Genomic DNA, 13,098 nt, shown 5'->3' with positions numbered 1-13,098 from the left:
AACAGAAGCGAAACATCTGCCCTCACGAAGGTGAGAAGGATGGGCAATATGGAAGGCACAGCAAGGGAGCATTTTTACATATTAGCTGCTACGATAAGGAAATCAGATGGGTGTTGGTTCACAAGTTCCCAGACAGGAGTCAGTCTAAACCATAGTTTGAATGCCCAGAGGAAACTCTCTGCTATTTTTCAGACTTAATTTCACCTTATAATTTGAGTTCTAGCACAGATTTAAGGTAACGATCCTGATTCACCTAAGACAAGTGCTACTAGGCAGGACACAGCTTTGTTGTTCAGCCTGTCTTGGTGTTGCCATCACATTTCAAGAGCAGAGCCGCATCATGTGAGAGCAATTCTTAAATTTCTTCCAAGTGTCTCTGCTGTCGCTGAAACCTCTGGGGAGACCACTGGCTTTCCTCTGATTGAAATCGTTTAATTTTTACCTTAATTATAAAAACCAGTGTGCAGGACAAACACACAACTATATTCAGCTAAATGATAGCACTTAAAAACTTAAAAAAAGAGAAAATGTTGCTGTTGTGTATTTAATTATTTGAAACCTGTTTTCTCTTTATCCATCTCTGTCAAATCTGTTAACCTCCTCTCCAAACTCCCTGGCTGGGAATCCATTCTCTGTAGAGTAATTCTTTTGCTCACTTTCTTCATTGAACACATAACAATTCAGATAAAATCTTTTGCATATAAAAGTAACTTCATAAACCAACAGGTAAGTCAAATTTTCAGTGTCCTAAAAAAGGTATATCTCAGAGTTGAGACAGCATGCCCTACAATCCCGTGTTGTATCATAAATTAAAATGAACTACCAGGGAGGGCAGGAGTCAGCCTTGACAAACATATTACAAAGTCATTCCACATTAACACAAGATGCAGGGCACTGGAACTTCTGAAGTTAAGTGACAGAAAGGCGGTTCCGAGCTTAGGCAGTCCCTGGGTTTCTGATTCACGTGAGGCTCACCTGGGCGTCTCTGTACACCATTTCATATTGCTGGATCATCTGCCTGCTGATCTGGCTGCCGTGGTACACAATGGCATTCATCTCTGTCCATGTCCGGAACTCCCGCTCCCAGTTAGTGATGGTGGAGAGAGGGGCAATAATGAGAAAAGGGCCGTGGATTCCTCGTAGAAATATTTCTGAAAGGAATGTGATGGACTGGATGGTTTTCCCTAGGCCCATCTCATCAGCCAAAATACAGTTTTTTCTGCAGAGAGCGAGAAATACAGGTAATTCATTATCAATATAGGAAACTTATAGAGGCTGGTTATAACTTGAAAAGATGCTTCACAAATAGACGTTTACCTATAAGATTATCATTGAAGACTTTATCATTTTACATATTAAACTGAGGTTAGTTGTTATTATTATTCATACCTTGCCTACTTCCAAAACAGAACTGTGCTAATTTGGGAGAAAATACAGTCATGTGTCACTTAAGGATGGGGTCACATTCTGAGAAATGCATCATTGGGTGACTGTGTCATTGTGGGAACATCAGAGAGTGTACCTACTAAACCTAGACGGTATAGCCTACTACACACCTAGGCTATGTGGTATATAGCCTACGGCTTCTAAGCTATAAGCCTATATAGCATGTCACTGCAGTGAATACTACAGGCAATCGTAACACAATAGTATTTGTGTATCTAAACATGTCTAAACACAGAAAAGACAAAGTAAAAATAGAGCAAAATATAGATTAAAAATGGTATACCTGGCCAGGCGCCGTGGCTCACACCTGTAATCCCAACATTTTGGGAGGCCAAGGCAGGCAGATCACCTGAGATCTGAAGTTCGAGACCAGCCTGGCCAACACAGTGAAACCCCATCTCTATTAAAAATACAAAAACTAGCAGGGCGAGGTGGCAGGTGCCTGTAATCCCGGCTACTAGGGAGGCAGAGGCAGAAGAATTGTTTGAACCCAGGAGGCAGAGGCTGCAGTGAGCTGAGATCACACCATTGCACTCCAGTCTGGGTGACAGAGCGAGGCTGTTTCAACAAACATAAAAATAAAAAAATAAAATGGTATACCTAGGTGATAGGTTGATAGCTGTAGCAAACCACCATGGCACACATTTACCTATGTAACAAACCTGCCTATCCAGCACATGTACCCTAGAACTAAAGATAAACATTAAAAAACAAAAACAAAAAAGGTATACCTATATACAGCACTTACCATGAATGGAGCTTACAGGACTGGAAGTTGCTCTGGGTGAATCAGTGAGTGAGTGGTGGGTGATGTGAAGGCCGAGGACATTACTGCACACCACTGTAGACATTATAAATACTGTACACTAAAGCTACACTCAATTTATTTAAAAATATTTTTTCTTCAATAAATTAACCCTAGCTTACTGTAACTTTTTTACTGTATGAACTTTCAATTTTTAAAAAACTTTTTGACTCTTAAGTGTTATTACAAAGAATCAAGAAGTTTTAAAATATTTAAAAGTTTTTGTATAGCTGTATATTCCCACACATACACACACATATATATATACATATATATATATATTTTTTTTTTGGTTAAGGATTTAGAAATAGAAAACAGCTTTAAAGGATCTTCTGGATTTTGTTTCATCTAGATTGAGCCCAACCTTTTGGTGTGGCTGGCCAAAAAAAAGGGCACAAAGTCAATGATGTCATTCCTATTGGTTGGAGAAACAAGTGACAAAAATAAAATTAGTCTTGGATGATTAATGTGCAAACATTACCACCCTAAATTGATGGCCATGCTGCTCCCTCTTACCAGTCTGCAACTGCGACTCTAGGTTTTTCAGGCTAAGGCAATAATATACCTCTGGGTACAAACATCTGGGCTGGTTTTGGTTCCTTACCTGTTATACCAGTTAAAAAGAAGCCAGTTCATCCCCTCCAGCTGGTATTCCCGGAGCTGGTTACTGTTCTTATACTCGCGAGACTTCTCGAGTTTCTGCCAGGAGTCTGAAGCAGGCCGCTCCTAGGGAGGAAAGCAAACAGCATAATAGATAGAGAACGATGTTTTAGGAGCATAACATGGATACTAATGAAGACAGTGGTAAATCTCATTGTCCCAAGGCTGGTTTCAAACTATAGTTATTACCTTCTGAGTAATGTATAGGTTGGGGGAACTAAGTAGGAGTCAGGCTGAGAGAATGGGTAGGAATCCTGATTGCTTCTAGATAATAACTTACAATTAGCTTCAGAATGAAACTCTCCCTGCTCTCTATCTGGTCCGTCACTGCATTACGCCACATACCACAATTAGCCTGGTGCTGTATTTATTTATCCAGGTACACACATGCTTCTTCCATTAGACTGTGAGCTCCTGAGGGCAGGGCCTGTATCTTGTTTCTTACCATATCTCACACAAGAATCAACCTATAGCAAATGCTTAATAGATGACTGACAAGTTGAATTAAAAGCAGAAAACAGTATATACGGGAGAGGGTTGAAAGAAAAATAATCAACCGTGTAATCAAAACACTATGAACTATGTAAGTTTCTACACAGTTCTGCATCTCAAGACACCTCTATCTACCTTTCATATACTAAAAAAACAAAAACGAAACACTGCGCTTGAATGGACTCCTATAGGGACCTAAGTTTAATGTTCTGAGTATCAACCTTCCAGTGATGTAAAAGCAACAAATAATATTAATACGGAACTAGATAAGAGTTTTTCATATAAAAATGGTAATTTTTCTTTTTTAAACAGAAACTATCATTCCAGCCTATAGCCATATTCTTTAACAACTGATTCTCTTTTCAAGTTAGTTACACCTTAATAAAAGCTCTGGCCCGGGTGCGGTGGCTCACGCCTATAATCCCAGCAATTTGGGAGGCCGAGACAGGTGGATCACCTGAAGCCAGGAGTTCAAGACGAGCCTAATATGGTGAAACACTATCTCTGCTAAAAACATACAAAAATTAGCCAGGCGTGGTGGCAAGTGCTTGTATTCCTAGCTACTCAGGAGGCCAAGGCAAGAGAATTGCTTGAACTCGGGAGACGGAGGTTGCAGTGAGCTAAGATTGTGCCACTGCACTCCAGCAACAGACCAAGACTCCATCTCAAAATAAAAAAATAAATAAAAGCTCTGATCCCAACTCTCCCTCCTTTTAATTGTTGGATAATTTATATACTTCTCAGGTGCCCTGGGAGATCTTGGCAGTTGAGTGGTAATAATCCAGAATCAGAAAAACAAATAGATTCAATAATGTTTATCAAAAACCTATGTTCTCTCTGTGGGCGTTACAGGGATCTGCAGATAAAGGACAGTTCTTCCGCTTAATAATATTCCAGGTGAGCGAAGAAGGGAAAATCAAAGAAAAGAGGTAGCTGATGAAGAGATAAGAAACAGGAAAGATACTAGTGAGCTTCTCTTGTATACCAGCCATTTCTTACAAATTTTATTTTACTGACTCCATATAACAGCCACACACCAAGAATTCTAAGCCAATATCAAAGCTTCTTAAATGTCACATACATCAAAATAGACCTGAGACCTAAAGGTGACCAGGGTGCTGGCAAAGTTCGATTTGGGGAGGAAAACACTGAATTGCAGGTTCAATGAGAAGTAACAAAGGTAAAATACCACAGAAACCACTTAGGAACACAGCCAGGTGAACTTCCATGATTGCAAAGTTCATAAAATTACTTCCATGATTGCAAAATTCATAAAATTACATGTTCTGAGAAGTGTCAGAGAGAGACAAGAGTACTTTACCACATGCTTAATTTCAGGGAGAACTTGAAGAGATTCAAATTCTTTAACTTTTGCAGGATCCACATCTTCCTCTAGCTCCCATGTGCTTTCCTCATATGGTAGTGAGCACCACTTCACCAGGTAATGTGTTACCTCCTGGTAGGAAAATAGGAAAGAAACTTAATGTTCTATCAGATTAAAGGAGTCAGTCATATCTGCCAACCTCTGAAAAACCACCCTAAATGACTAGACAGGAATACCATTAAGACAAAGGCCACATGTTAAAACAAGTGAAACATGTGGAAAGAAGGGAAGATGCTTTAGGAGAGGTGAATACCCACCTCCCCTGTTTCTGCATCCTTAGTGTGGGCCACCTCCAAGATGCGATCAACTTCTACATAGTCTGGATTGAACAAGTCTTCATCAGGCTAACACAAACAGAGGAGAACAGTTAGAAGTGTGTCCCCTTCCCTCAAATCCAACACCTAGGGTGTTATCTCTAAGTGACCCCTACTCTGGGCCCTATCAACAAACACAAAAGAAAGGGTTTGCTTAATAAAAAAAGTCACAGGCATTTATTCAATGTCTCCAAAGCCTGCTCTCCATGACTAAATTTAAAGGATCCAACCATCTTAGAGGCTACACCCTAGCCAGGTAATAATTCCCTGTTGGTCATTATAGCAATGTACAAAAGTCAGCAGAAGGGTTCCCTTTTCCTTACTGGTCCTTATTTCAAACACAGCCCTTGGCAACTAGGAAACACAGTTTCTTTTTCTTCTTAACAATAACAATAGCTAACATTGGAAGGGGGCACGAGGCAAACTTCCTGGGTGCTGACAATGTTCTATTTGCTGATCTAGGTAGTAGTTACACAAATGTGTTTACATTGTAAAAATTCATGGAGATGTATACTTTATCTTTACGCACACTATGCTTCAAAAAAAGTTTACCTACAAAACAACAACAAGCAACATACAGAAATATTTAATGTATGTCCACAGTAATGCTAAGTACTTTCATTTAAGCTCCAAAACTATCTTACGGAGTAGGTACTATAATTACCTTACAGATTTGGAAACTGACTCAGAGATATTAAGTAATGCGACCAAGTTCATGGAGCTATGTTAACTGGACCGTTCACCCAACTCTTTCTTACCCAGAAGCTGAAGTCCTCCTCCAGGAGTGCTGGAGAGCTCTTACTGACACTTAGGCTGCAAGGCACTTTGGGGCTATCTAGTTTCATCGTCTAATCAATGCAGGATACTTTTTACAACATCCCTAGCAAACCTCTCAGATTCAATTATTCCCAATTAAGAAATTTACTACCCTCCAAGACCTGATTCACTGTCGAAACAGCTTTATCTCTACCTCTTTAGTAGTAGTATCATGATCTTTATCATTAGTAAATTATAACTTAACTTCCTTCCTTATAACTGTTGCTCATTGGTATGAACTGCTTCCTCTAGAGCAGCAATAAGTAATTTGATTCTTTCCTCTCTGTTTAGGCTCTTCAGCAATCTCCTCCCTATTTGGGTTAAAAAAAAAACCCAGTTTGTTCAACAGTTCTTCATATACCATTTCCATCTTAACGATGCGAAAAGCTAATATTTATGGAATAGTGCCTATGAGCTAAACACTGCTAAAAACATTGTGTCCTTTATTATTCACAACAGTCAAGATACAGAAACAACCTAAGTGTCCATCAAGGGATGAATGGATAAAGAAAGTGGGATATCCACACAACAGAATATCATTCAGCTTTAAAAAAGAAGGAAATTCCGGCCGGGCGTGGTGGCTCACGCCTGCCGAGGTGGCCAGATCATGAGGTCAGGAGATCAAGACCATCCTGGCTAACACGGTGAAACCCTGTCTCTGCTAAAAATACAAAAAATTAGCCGGGTGTGGTGGCGGGCGCTTGTAGTCCCAGCTACTCGGGAGGCTGAGACAGGAGAATGGCGTGAACCTGGGAGGTGGAGCTTGCAGTGAGCCAAGATCGTGCCACTGTACTCCAGCCTGGGCGATGAGCAAGACTCCATCTCAAAAAAAAAAAAAAAAGGAAATCCCATCATTTGCAACAACATGGATGAACCCGGAGGATGTTACACAAAGTAAAATAAACCTGACACACAAAAACAAAGATAAGTGTACGATTTCACTTATATGTGGAACATAAAATAATCAAACTTGTAGAAGCAGAGAGTAAAATGGTGGTTGCCAGGGATGAAAGGGATAAATGGGAAGGAAGACACTGGTCAAAGCGTATAAAATTTCAGTTATTCAGGATGAATAAGTTCTGGAGACCTAATGTATAGAATGGTGATGACAGTTAAAAATACTATATTATATATTTGAAATTTTCTAAGAGGATAAATCTCAAGTGTTCTCACCCTAAGGTGGGAAAAAAGAAAGAAAAAAATCCCCTAACTATGTGAGGTGAAGGATATCCTCACTAGCTGGACTATAGTGATTATTTCACAATGTACACATATATTAAAACATCAAGTTGTATACCTTAAATATACATGTTTGTCAATTATACTCCAATAAAGCTGAAAATGGCAAGAAAATTATCATCTAATCCTTCCAGGTATTCTGTGAGGCTGATTCTATCAGGAGTCCTGCTTTTTCCTATGATACTGAGTTTGAAGGAGCTTATGCCACGGCCTGAGGCCACCCAGATGTGTGTGAGGCTGGGCTGGGAGGGGCAGTTTGACTGCAGAGCCCAGGCTCTTAGCATTGTGCAGTCCGCTCTCCACCTATGCCCCATTCCCACCATGACAGTCCTCTTGCAGCTGCCCTCAGGTTTTGCAAAGTCCCTCGCTGAATCCTGGTACCCAAATGAACTTAACATTTAGGAATGAAAGGAGCCTGGTACAGCAGGACTGTTCTATTGGTGCAGTCCAGGATTAGTAGGATTAGTTTACTTTTTAAGCAGCCACTTCCTACTCTTGACACACAGTAAATGTGTAGTTAATCCAACTGGCAATATCTTTTCTCCCTAGAACTGCTACCTAGTCATTTTCCTCACTACAGAACTAGAAAGATTCCAAGAACAATGTAGGATATTACATTTATTCCTACATTTATTCATCCTAGCCTGTCCAGGCAAACCCAGGCTGATTCTGTCATTTATCCTCCCAGTATTGGGTCTGGTTAGGACGTCTCCTGGGTCTTCAGGAGTTAGGATTTAGTCACGAGTCTACGTCTGTGCATGTGGGAAGTTGCAGGCTCTTGGAGCCTGAGTTTCGTCCATGTGTGCTTTAGCTACCTCATAAAGCAGCTGGAAATAATGGACATAAAGCTCTACTCAAACTAAGTTACTATTTATATCACAAAAATATTTACCCAAGTTACTAATAAATATGTTGAATAGGTCAAGACCAAAGGCAGTGTTATAGGAACTACTCTTCAGTATTATTCCTCCTTAATTTCATGTGTTCCAATATTCTCAAGAGCCTTTCCCTTCCACAAAAATATGAACTCTTGTTGCATTATTTCTATATACCCCAGCACACTTTCCTCTATTCTCAGCCAAGGGAAAACCACTGCTTTAGGAACAGATCAGAAAACAGACACAAAGGGCTATGTAGGCTATATTACAGGGTTTAGACTTTATTCCAAGAATAACACATTAAGGTTAAGGTTTGTGGCATTTTCTGATGTATACCACTTACAGATTTGTTTAATATTAAAATCCATCAGTCCTTCCTCTTGCTGTAGGTACAATATTTAGAAATTCCCAAGTTTACATAAATAAAATTATTTACTTTCTCACACTTTTAGATTTTTTTTTTTTTTTTACATTCAAACTTTAGGACCTTCTGAAATGTCTTTTGGGTTGTGGGGGGTTGAGGGAGCAGAGACGAAAGAATTGTGTGCATATTCCTCTCACTCTAGCTATTTATTAGTATTCACACCAAGATGCATGCTCTTACGAGTTGTCAGTTTATAAGGTTTCATCCTGAACTTTGGTGGATACTTTTCTTTGACTTGAATCTAGACTAGTTTTGTTGCAAATCAGCACACATTTATCAATTTGACTTGAGCAACAGATCTGTATAGGATTTTAACTTGGACTTAGAAACATAAACACAGTATTTACTGCTGCAAGAAAAGCAGCAGTCAAATGAGTCAGTAAATATTGCTTCACCTCCGTAAAAATGTGCTTCATCTGGGCTTGTTTATTCCTAAATCGCTTGATCTTCTGTGCGATGCGAGGATCCTTTTCAAGCTCTTCCATTGTGGCCCATTTACAATGTAAGTAGGAACTATCCAAAGACATACAAATTGTCAGGCAAGCACATAACTAGCAAATGATTGAGCTTTAAGGTGTTCAATAAACAGGGTGACCATCTAACACAGAAATAGTAAAATGGTTTATTGTGCAACTGCTGGAGATTGGGCTTAGAAAGACCCTCATCTTAAGGGCAACAACAGAAAACAAAACAAAATGGAGTAATTCCAAGCAACTGATCTCTCCGCAGCTTCTAGAGAAACTGGCCAAGAACAGAGGCAGTGCAGGTGTGGGCAGGTTATCATTAACACACGTTAGTGAAAGTGGGCTGTAGCAGAAACGAAAAAATATAAGAAGGGAAAAGAGCATATGCTACAGGAGAGTGGTTCTCTATCCTGGTTGCATATGAGAATTGCCCAAGGAGTTTTAAAAAAACAACAATCCTTGGGCCCCACTGAGTCTGAGTCGATGGTCTTGGGTGGAGGAAGGGCTTCAGAAGTTTAAAAAAGCTGGCCGGGCGCAGTGGCTCAAGCCTGTAATCCCAGCACTTTGGGAGGCCCAGTCGGGCGGATCACGAGGTCAGGAGATCGAGACCATCCTGGCTAACACAGTGAAACCCCGTCTCTACTAAAAATACAAAAAAAAACTAGCCGGGCGAGGTGGCGGGCGCCTGTAGTCCCAGCTACTCCGGAGGCTGAGGCAGGAGAATGGTGTAAACCCGGGAGGCGGAGCTTGCAGTGAGTTGAGATCTGGCCACTGCACTCCAGCCTGGGAGACAGAGCCAGACTCCGTCTCAAAAAAAAAAAAAAAAAAAAAAAAAAGAAGTTTAAAAAAGCTCTCCAGGTAATTCTGTGTGCAGCTATAATTGAGTGTTACTGCCTAAGGTAAACTTTAGTCAGCCAAGACCTGTGGGTCATGCCTTAGAGGCAAGACTCTGAAGATGCAGAAGATAATAAAGTCACAAGAGAAAGAAAGTTTTATTCATATAAAACCCAAATACAGAGAACACTTTAAATAGACGTACAAATTTCTATACTTAACGTAGAACAGCTCCAAGTCAAATGGAGGTTCTCCTGGGTGAACCTGTAACAAATAGCAAGCAGTTATCAGCCCAGATCCCAGGCAGATCATCCTTATTGAGCCAAAAGAAAACAGGTAATCAACATCTCTGCCTGATTTCCATAAAGATTTCTTGAGCATATTTTCATTTTCCCAGGCCTTTTCCTGACACCTATTTGTCAGGTTTTCCAAAGGTGGAATACACAGCTGCAAAAAATTGATCTTCATGCTGTCCTTCCAAGGTCTAGGCTGGGACGGCACTCAGCTGATAAACCCAAACTGGCCCAGGTCTCTTCAGAAATGTCAGGACCAGAGCCTGGTATGGAAGTGACTACATTCATCTCTGGTGTCCCCCTAACGCCTCACTTCTGAAATGCCAATGGTATTCACTCTCCAAGCAAGGAAGTTTACTGTCATAAATACTTGAAGTAAAGATGAAGCCATGCTCTCACCAGCACCAACATACTCTACCACTCCAGGAATTTCCTCTAGGTGATTCCTACAATGGCCCTGAGATTGAAGAAAAGAACCCCTACGACATTTCCATTAGGACTCATATGGGTGTGTGTGTGTGTGTGTGTGTGTGTATATACTTTTTAAAATAGAGACAAGGTCTCACTATGTTGCCCGGGCTGGTCTTGAACTACTGGGCTCAAGCAATCCTCCGATGTTGGCCTCCCAAAGTGTTGGGATTATAGGCATGAGCCACTGAACCCAGCCTCCACTACAACTTTGTTTCCATCTCTTCTTCTTGGCCCTCTGCTAAATTCTGGTGGGCTACAGCAGCTAAGGGATATATGGCTTTTGCTAGGATCAGAATGGAGGAAATCATTAGCTTGAGCCATTCTAGATATTTTAAGAGTTTTATGTCCTAAAATGCTCTATAGGGGTAAAAATAAGTGTTGGCTAGCCAGACAATATTCTTGCCTAGCTCTCACTCCAGACAATAACGGTCATTCTAGGTTCTCTAGCCAAAAATCTCTTCATAGAAGATGTAATCTGTGCTAATGATATAAAAGCGAGAAACACGAGCCACCAACCTCCTGGACAGTCTTAGATGCCAGGATCTTCTCAATGATGTTTGCATCATCTTCTGGAGGCTCCTGGGGACAAAGATGAAAAAAACCGAAAATTGCTGGAACCACAGAATCCAAGAAAACAATTCTATAAGAAATACTACAATAGGTACTACTTCATTCAAAAGTTCACCTTTGAGTACCAAGGTCTCCTGTCAGGCCACAGAGTGGTCAAAAGGTCACAAACATTTTGCAAACCTAGAATTCAAAGTGGTGGTGGCTTCTAAGCTCTGGACACAACTACATCACAAGAGCAGAGATGTTTTTCAGATTCAATTTCAGATCTGCATTTAACATACTTAAAATTGGTCTCGGACTTACCTTCTTTGCAAAACTACCTACGTGTTGCTGCATAGAATTTTCAGAAAGTTCTGAGTCTGGGGTCTTAAAATTAGTTCTAATAGCTACCAGCTATTGACTTTAGGCAAGTCAATACCTCCTAGTCTTCAAATCTATTAAAATAGGAGTTAAAAATACATCTCTCACTGGATTAGTGGGAAGATAAAATAGTATTACTGTGGGAAAAATATTTTCACATACTACTCAAACTCAAGGTACAATTATTCTCTATTAAATTGTACCATCTTTCCCCTTTTGTAGCTGGAAAAGGCTATTTCACGGATCATCCTTTGAAGGTAAATTCCAACTGAAAACGTATTCCTTTTTACCCTAGATAAATATCAACACTTCTGTGCTCCATGTCTCCATGAAATCTCTTTCTACAGAATATTTATAGTTAAAAAATACTGAATGTTTAACACTCTTTCTAGAACCTCGAGCAGCATTATTTCTTAGTGGTTTCGTATGCACAGTGACCTTTTCAGATCTATTACAATATGTAACTTAAAACACCATATGAAAAGAACAGTCATCACAACAACGTAACTGCCAAATTCGGTATTCTGGGTTCCTGGCTGGAACATCCCAGAAAGGTGATTTGTATACCTTCAGTGTACCCATTCTAGGGCGTAAAGCCATAAAATTATAGAAAACATCTCTTAAGATCTTAAATCAAGCTTTTCCCAGGAAAGTGATGATGGGTTAAAAGAAATGAGGAAGGCACACGGCAGAAAAGAATTATGGAAATCAGTAAGCAAGCACAGGCAGATGCTCCCAAAGGTTACAAATATTTACTAAGCTCTCTCAGACACATGGCATTGTGCCAGATGCCATGCAGAAGTTAATCCAAAACCACACACATCCCTTCTCACCACTCAACAGGAAGGCAAATAAACTATAATTACCACACAATAGAAGAAAGGGGTGCAAATACAGACTATGGTTTTGTTTCTCTGTTTAAGTATTTGTTCTGCTTGGTTCCTAAACATAGATAGGTGGCAGTTCACTGTTTATTGCTGTCTTCTCCCTTTACTACATAAACCTTCAGAGGGCAGGGATCCTTGTTTTATATACCGCCATAGCTAGACCATGAAATGCATAATCAACAGGTATTTGTTGAATGCTGAATAACAAGGAAGAGGAAAAGAAAGAAGGAAATACAGTGAGGAAATAAAGTGTCAAACTCTCTGAGGCCACAGAGTGGAGACAGCTATTTTTCTCGATTTACGTCACTTAATTTAAGAAGTCTCCCCCTGCTCCATACACTCAGACTTATATACTGTCAGGATGGTAACAGCAAAGGGCCAAAGCCAGGTGTACTTTAACGAGCAGCAAGGACCACGACCACCGATCTTGCAGCCAACTAACTAAAGTCTGACTATGGCAAGCGGTCAGTGAACAGGTGCTAGGTTAAGAGAAACTAGACTAATGAACCAGCTTCCTACCTCATTTCCTTCCTAAATTTTTATCCCACATTATTTATGGAGTGCTTTTAGTTTATGCACCGGTCTTACAGAAGTAAATGAGATATGTCTAGTCTTAGTCATCAAGGAACTATCAGGCATGCTAACATAATGCTTAGTTATTGAGGTATGGCATACTTATAGTATGCAGAAATCTCAAGTGTACATCTTGAATTTTTACATACACATATGCACTTATATAACTACCACTCAAGATCAAGTTA

At 40.1% G+C, this 13,098-nt stretch overlaps 1 protein-coding gene across 1 annotated transcript in view; it reads right to left on the bottom strand.

Annotated features, from left to right (window-relative positions):
- CHD6 (chromodomain helicase DNA binding protein 6) overlaps nt 1-13,098 on the bottom strand; it is a 219,429-nt gene that overhangs the window by 88,055 nt on the left and 118,276 nt on the right. The window contains exons 6-12 of the mRNA XM_011929036.1: nt 11,037-11,099; nt 9,962-10,020; nt 8,854-8,971; nt 5,045-5,131; nt 4,725-4,859; nt 2,856-2,977; nt 976-1,219 (exon numbers count right to left, since the gene is read on the bottom strand). Of these exons, the coding sequence (XP_011784426.1) occupies nt 976-1,219; nt 2,856-2,977; nt 4,725-4,859; nt 5,045-5,131; nt 8,854-8,971; nt 9,962-10,020; nt 11,037-11,099 (828 nt within the window). The remainder of the gene's footprint in view (nt 1-975; nt 1,220-2,855; nt 2,978-4,724; nt 4,860-5,044; nt 5,132-8,853; nt 8,972-9,961; nt 10,021-11,036; nt 11,100-13,098) is intronic.

Source organism: Colobus angolensis, unplaced genomic scaffold (assembly GCF_000951035.1).
Source record: "Colobus angolensis palliatus isolate OR3802 unplaced genomic scaffold, Cang.pa_1.0 Scaffold8, whole genome shotgun sequence".
Taxonomy (NCBI): Eukaryota; Metazoa; Chordata; class Mammalia; order Primates; family Cercopithecidae; genus Colobus; species Colobus angolensis.
Note: the sequence above shows the minus strand (reverse complement) of the source record. Positions and strands in the feature narration are given on the sequence as shown.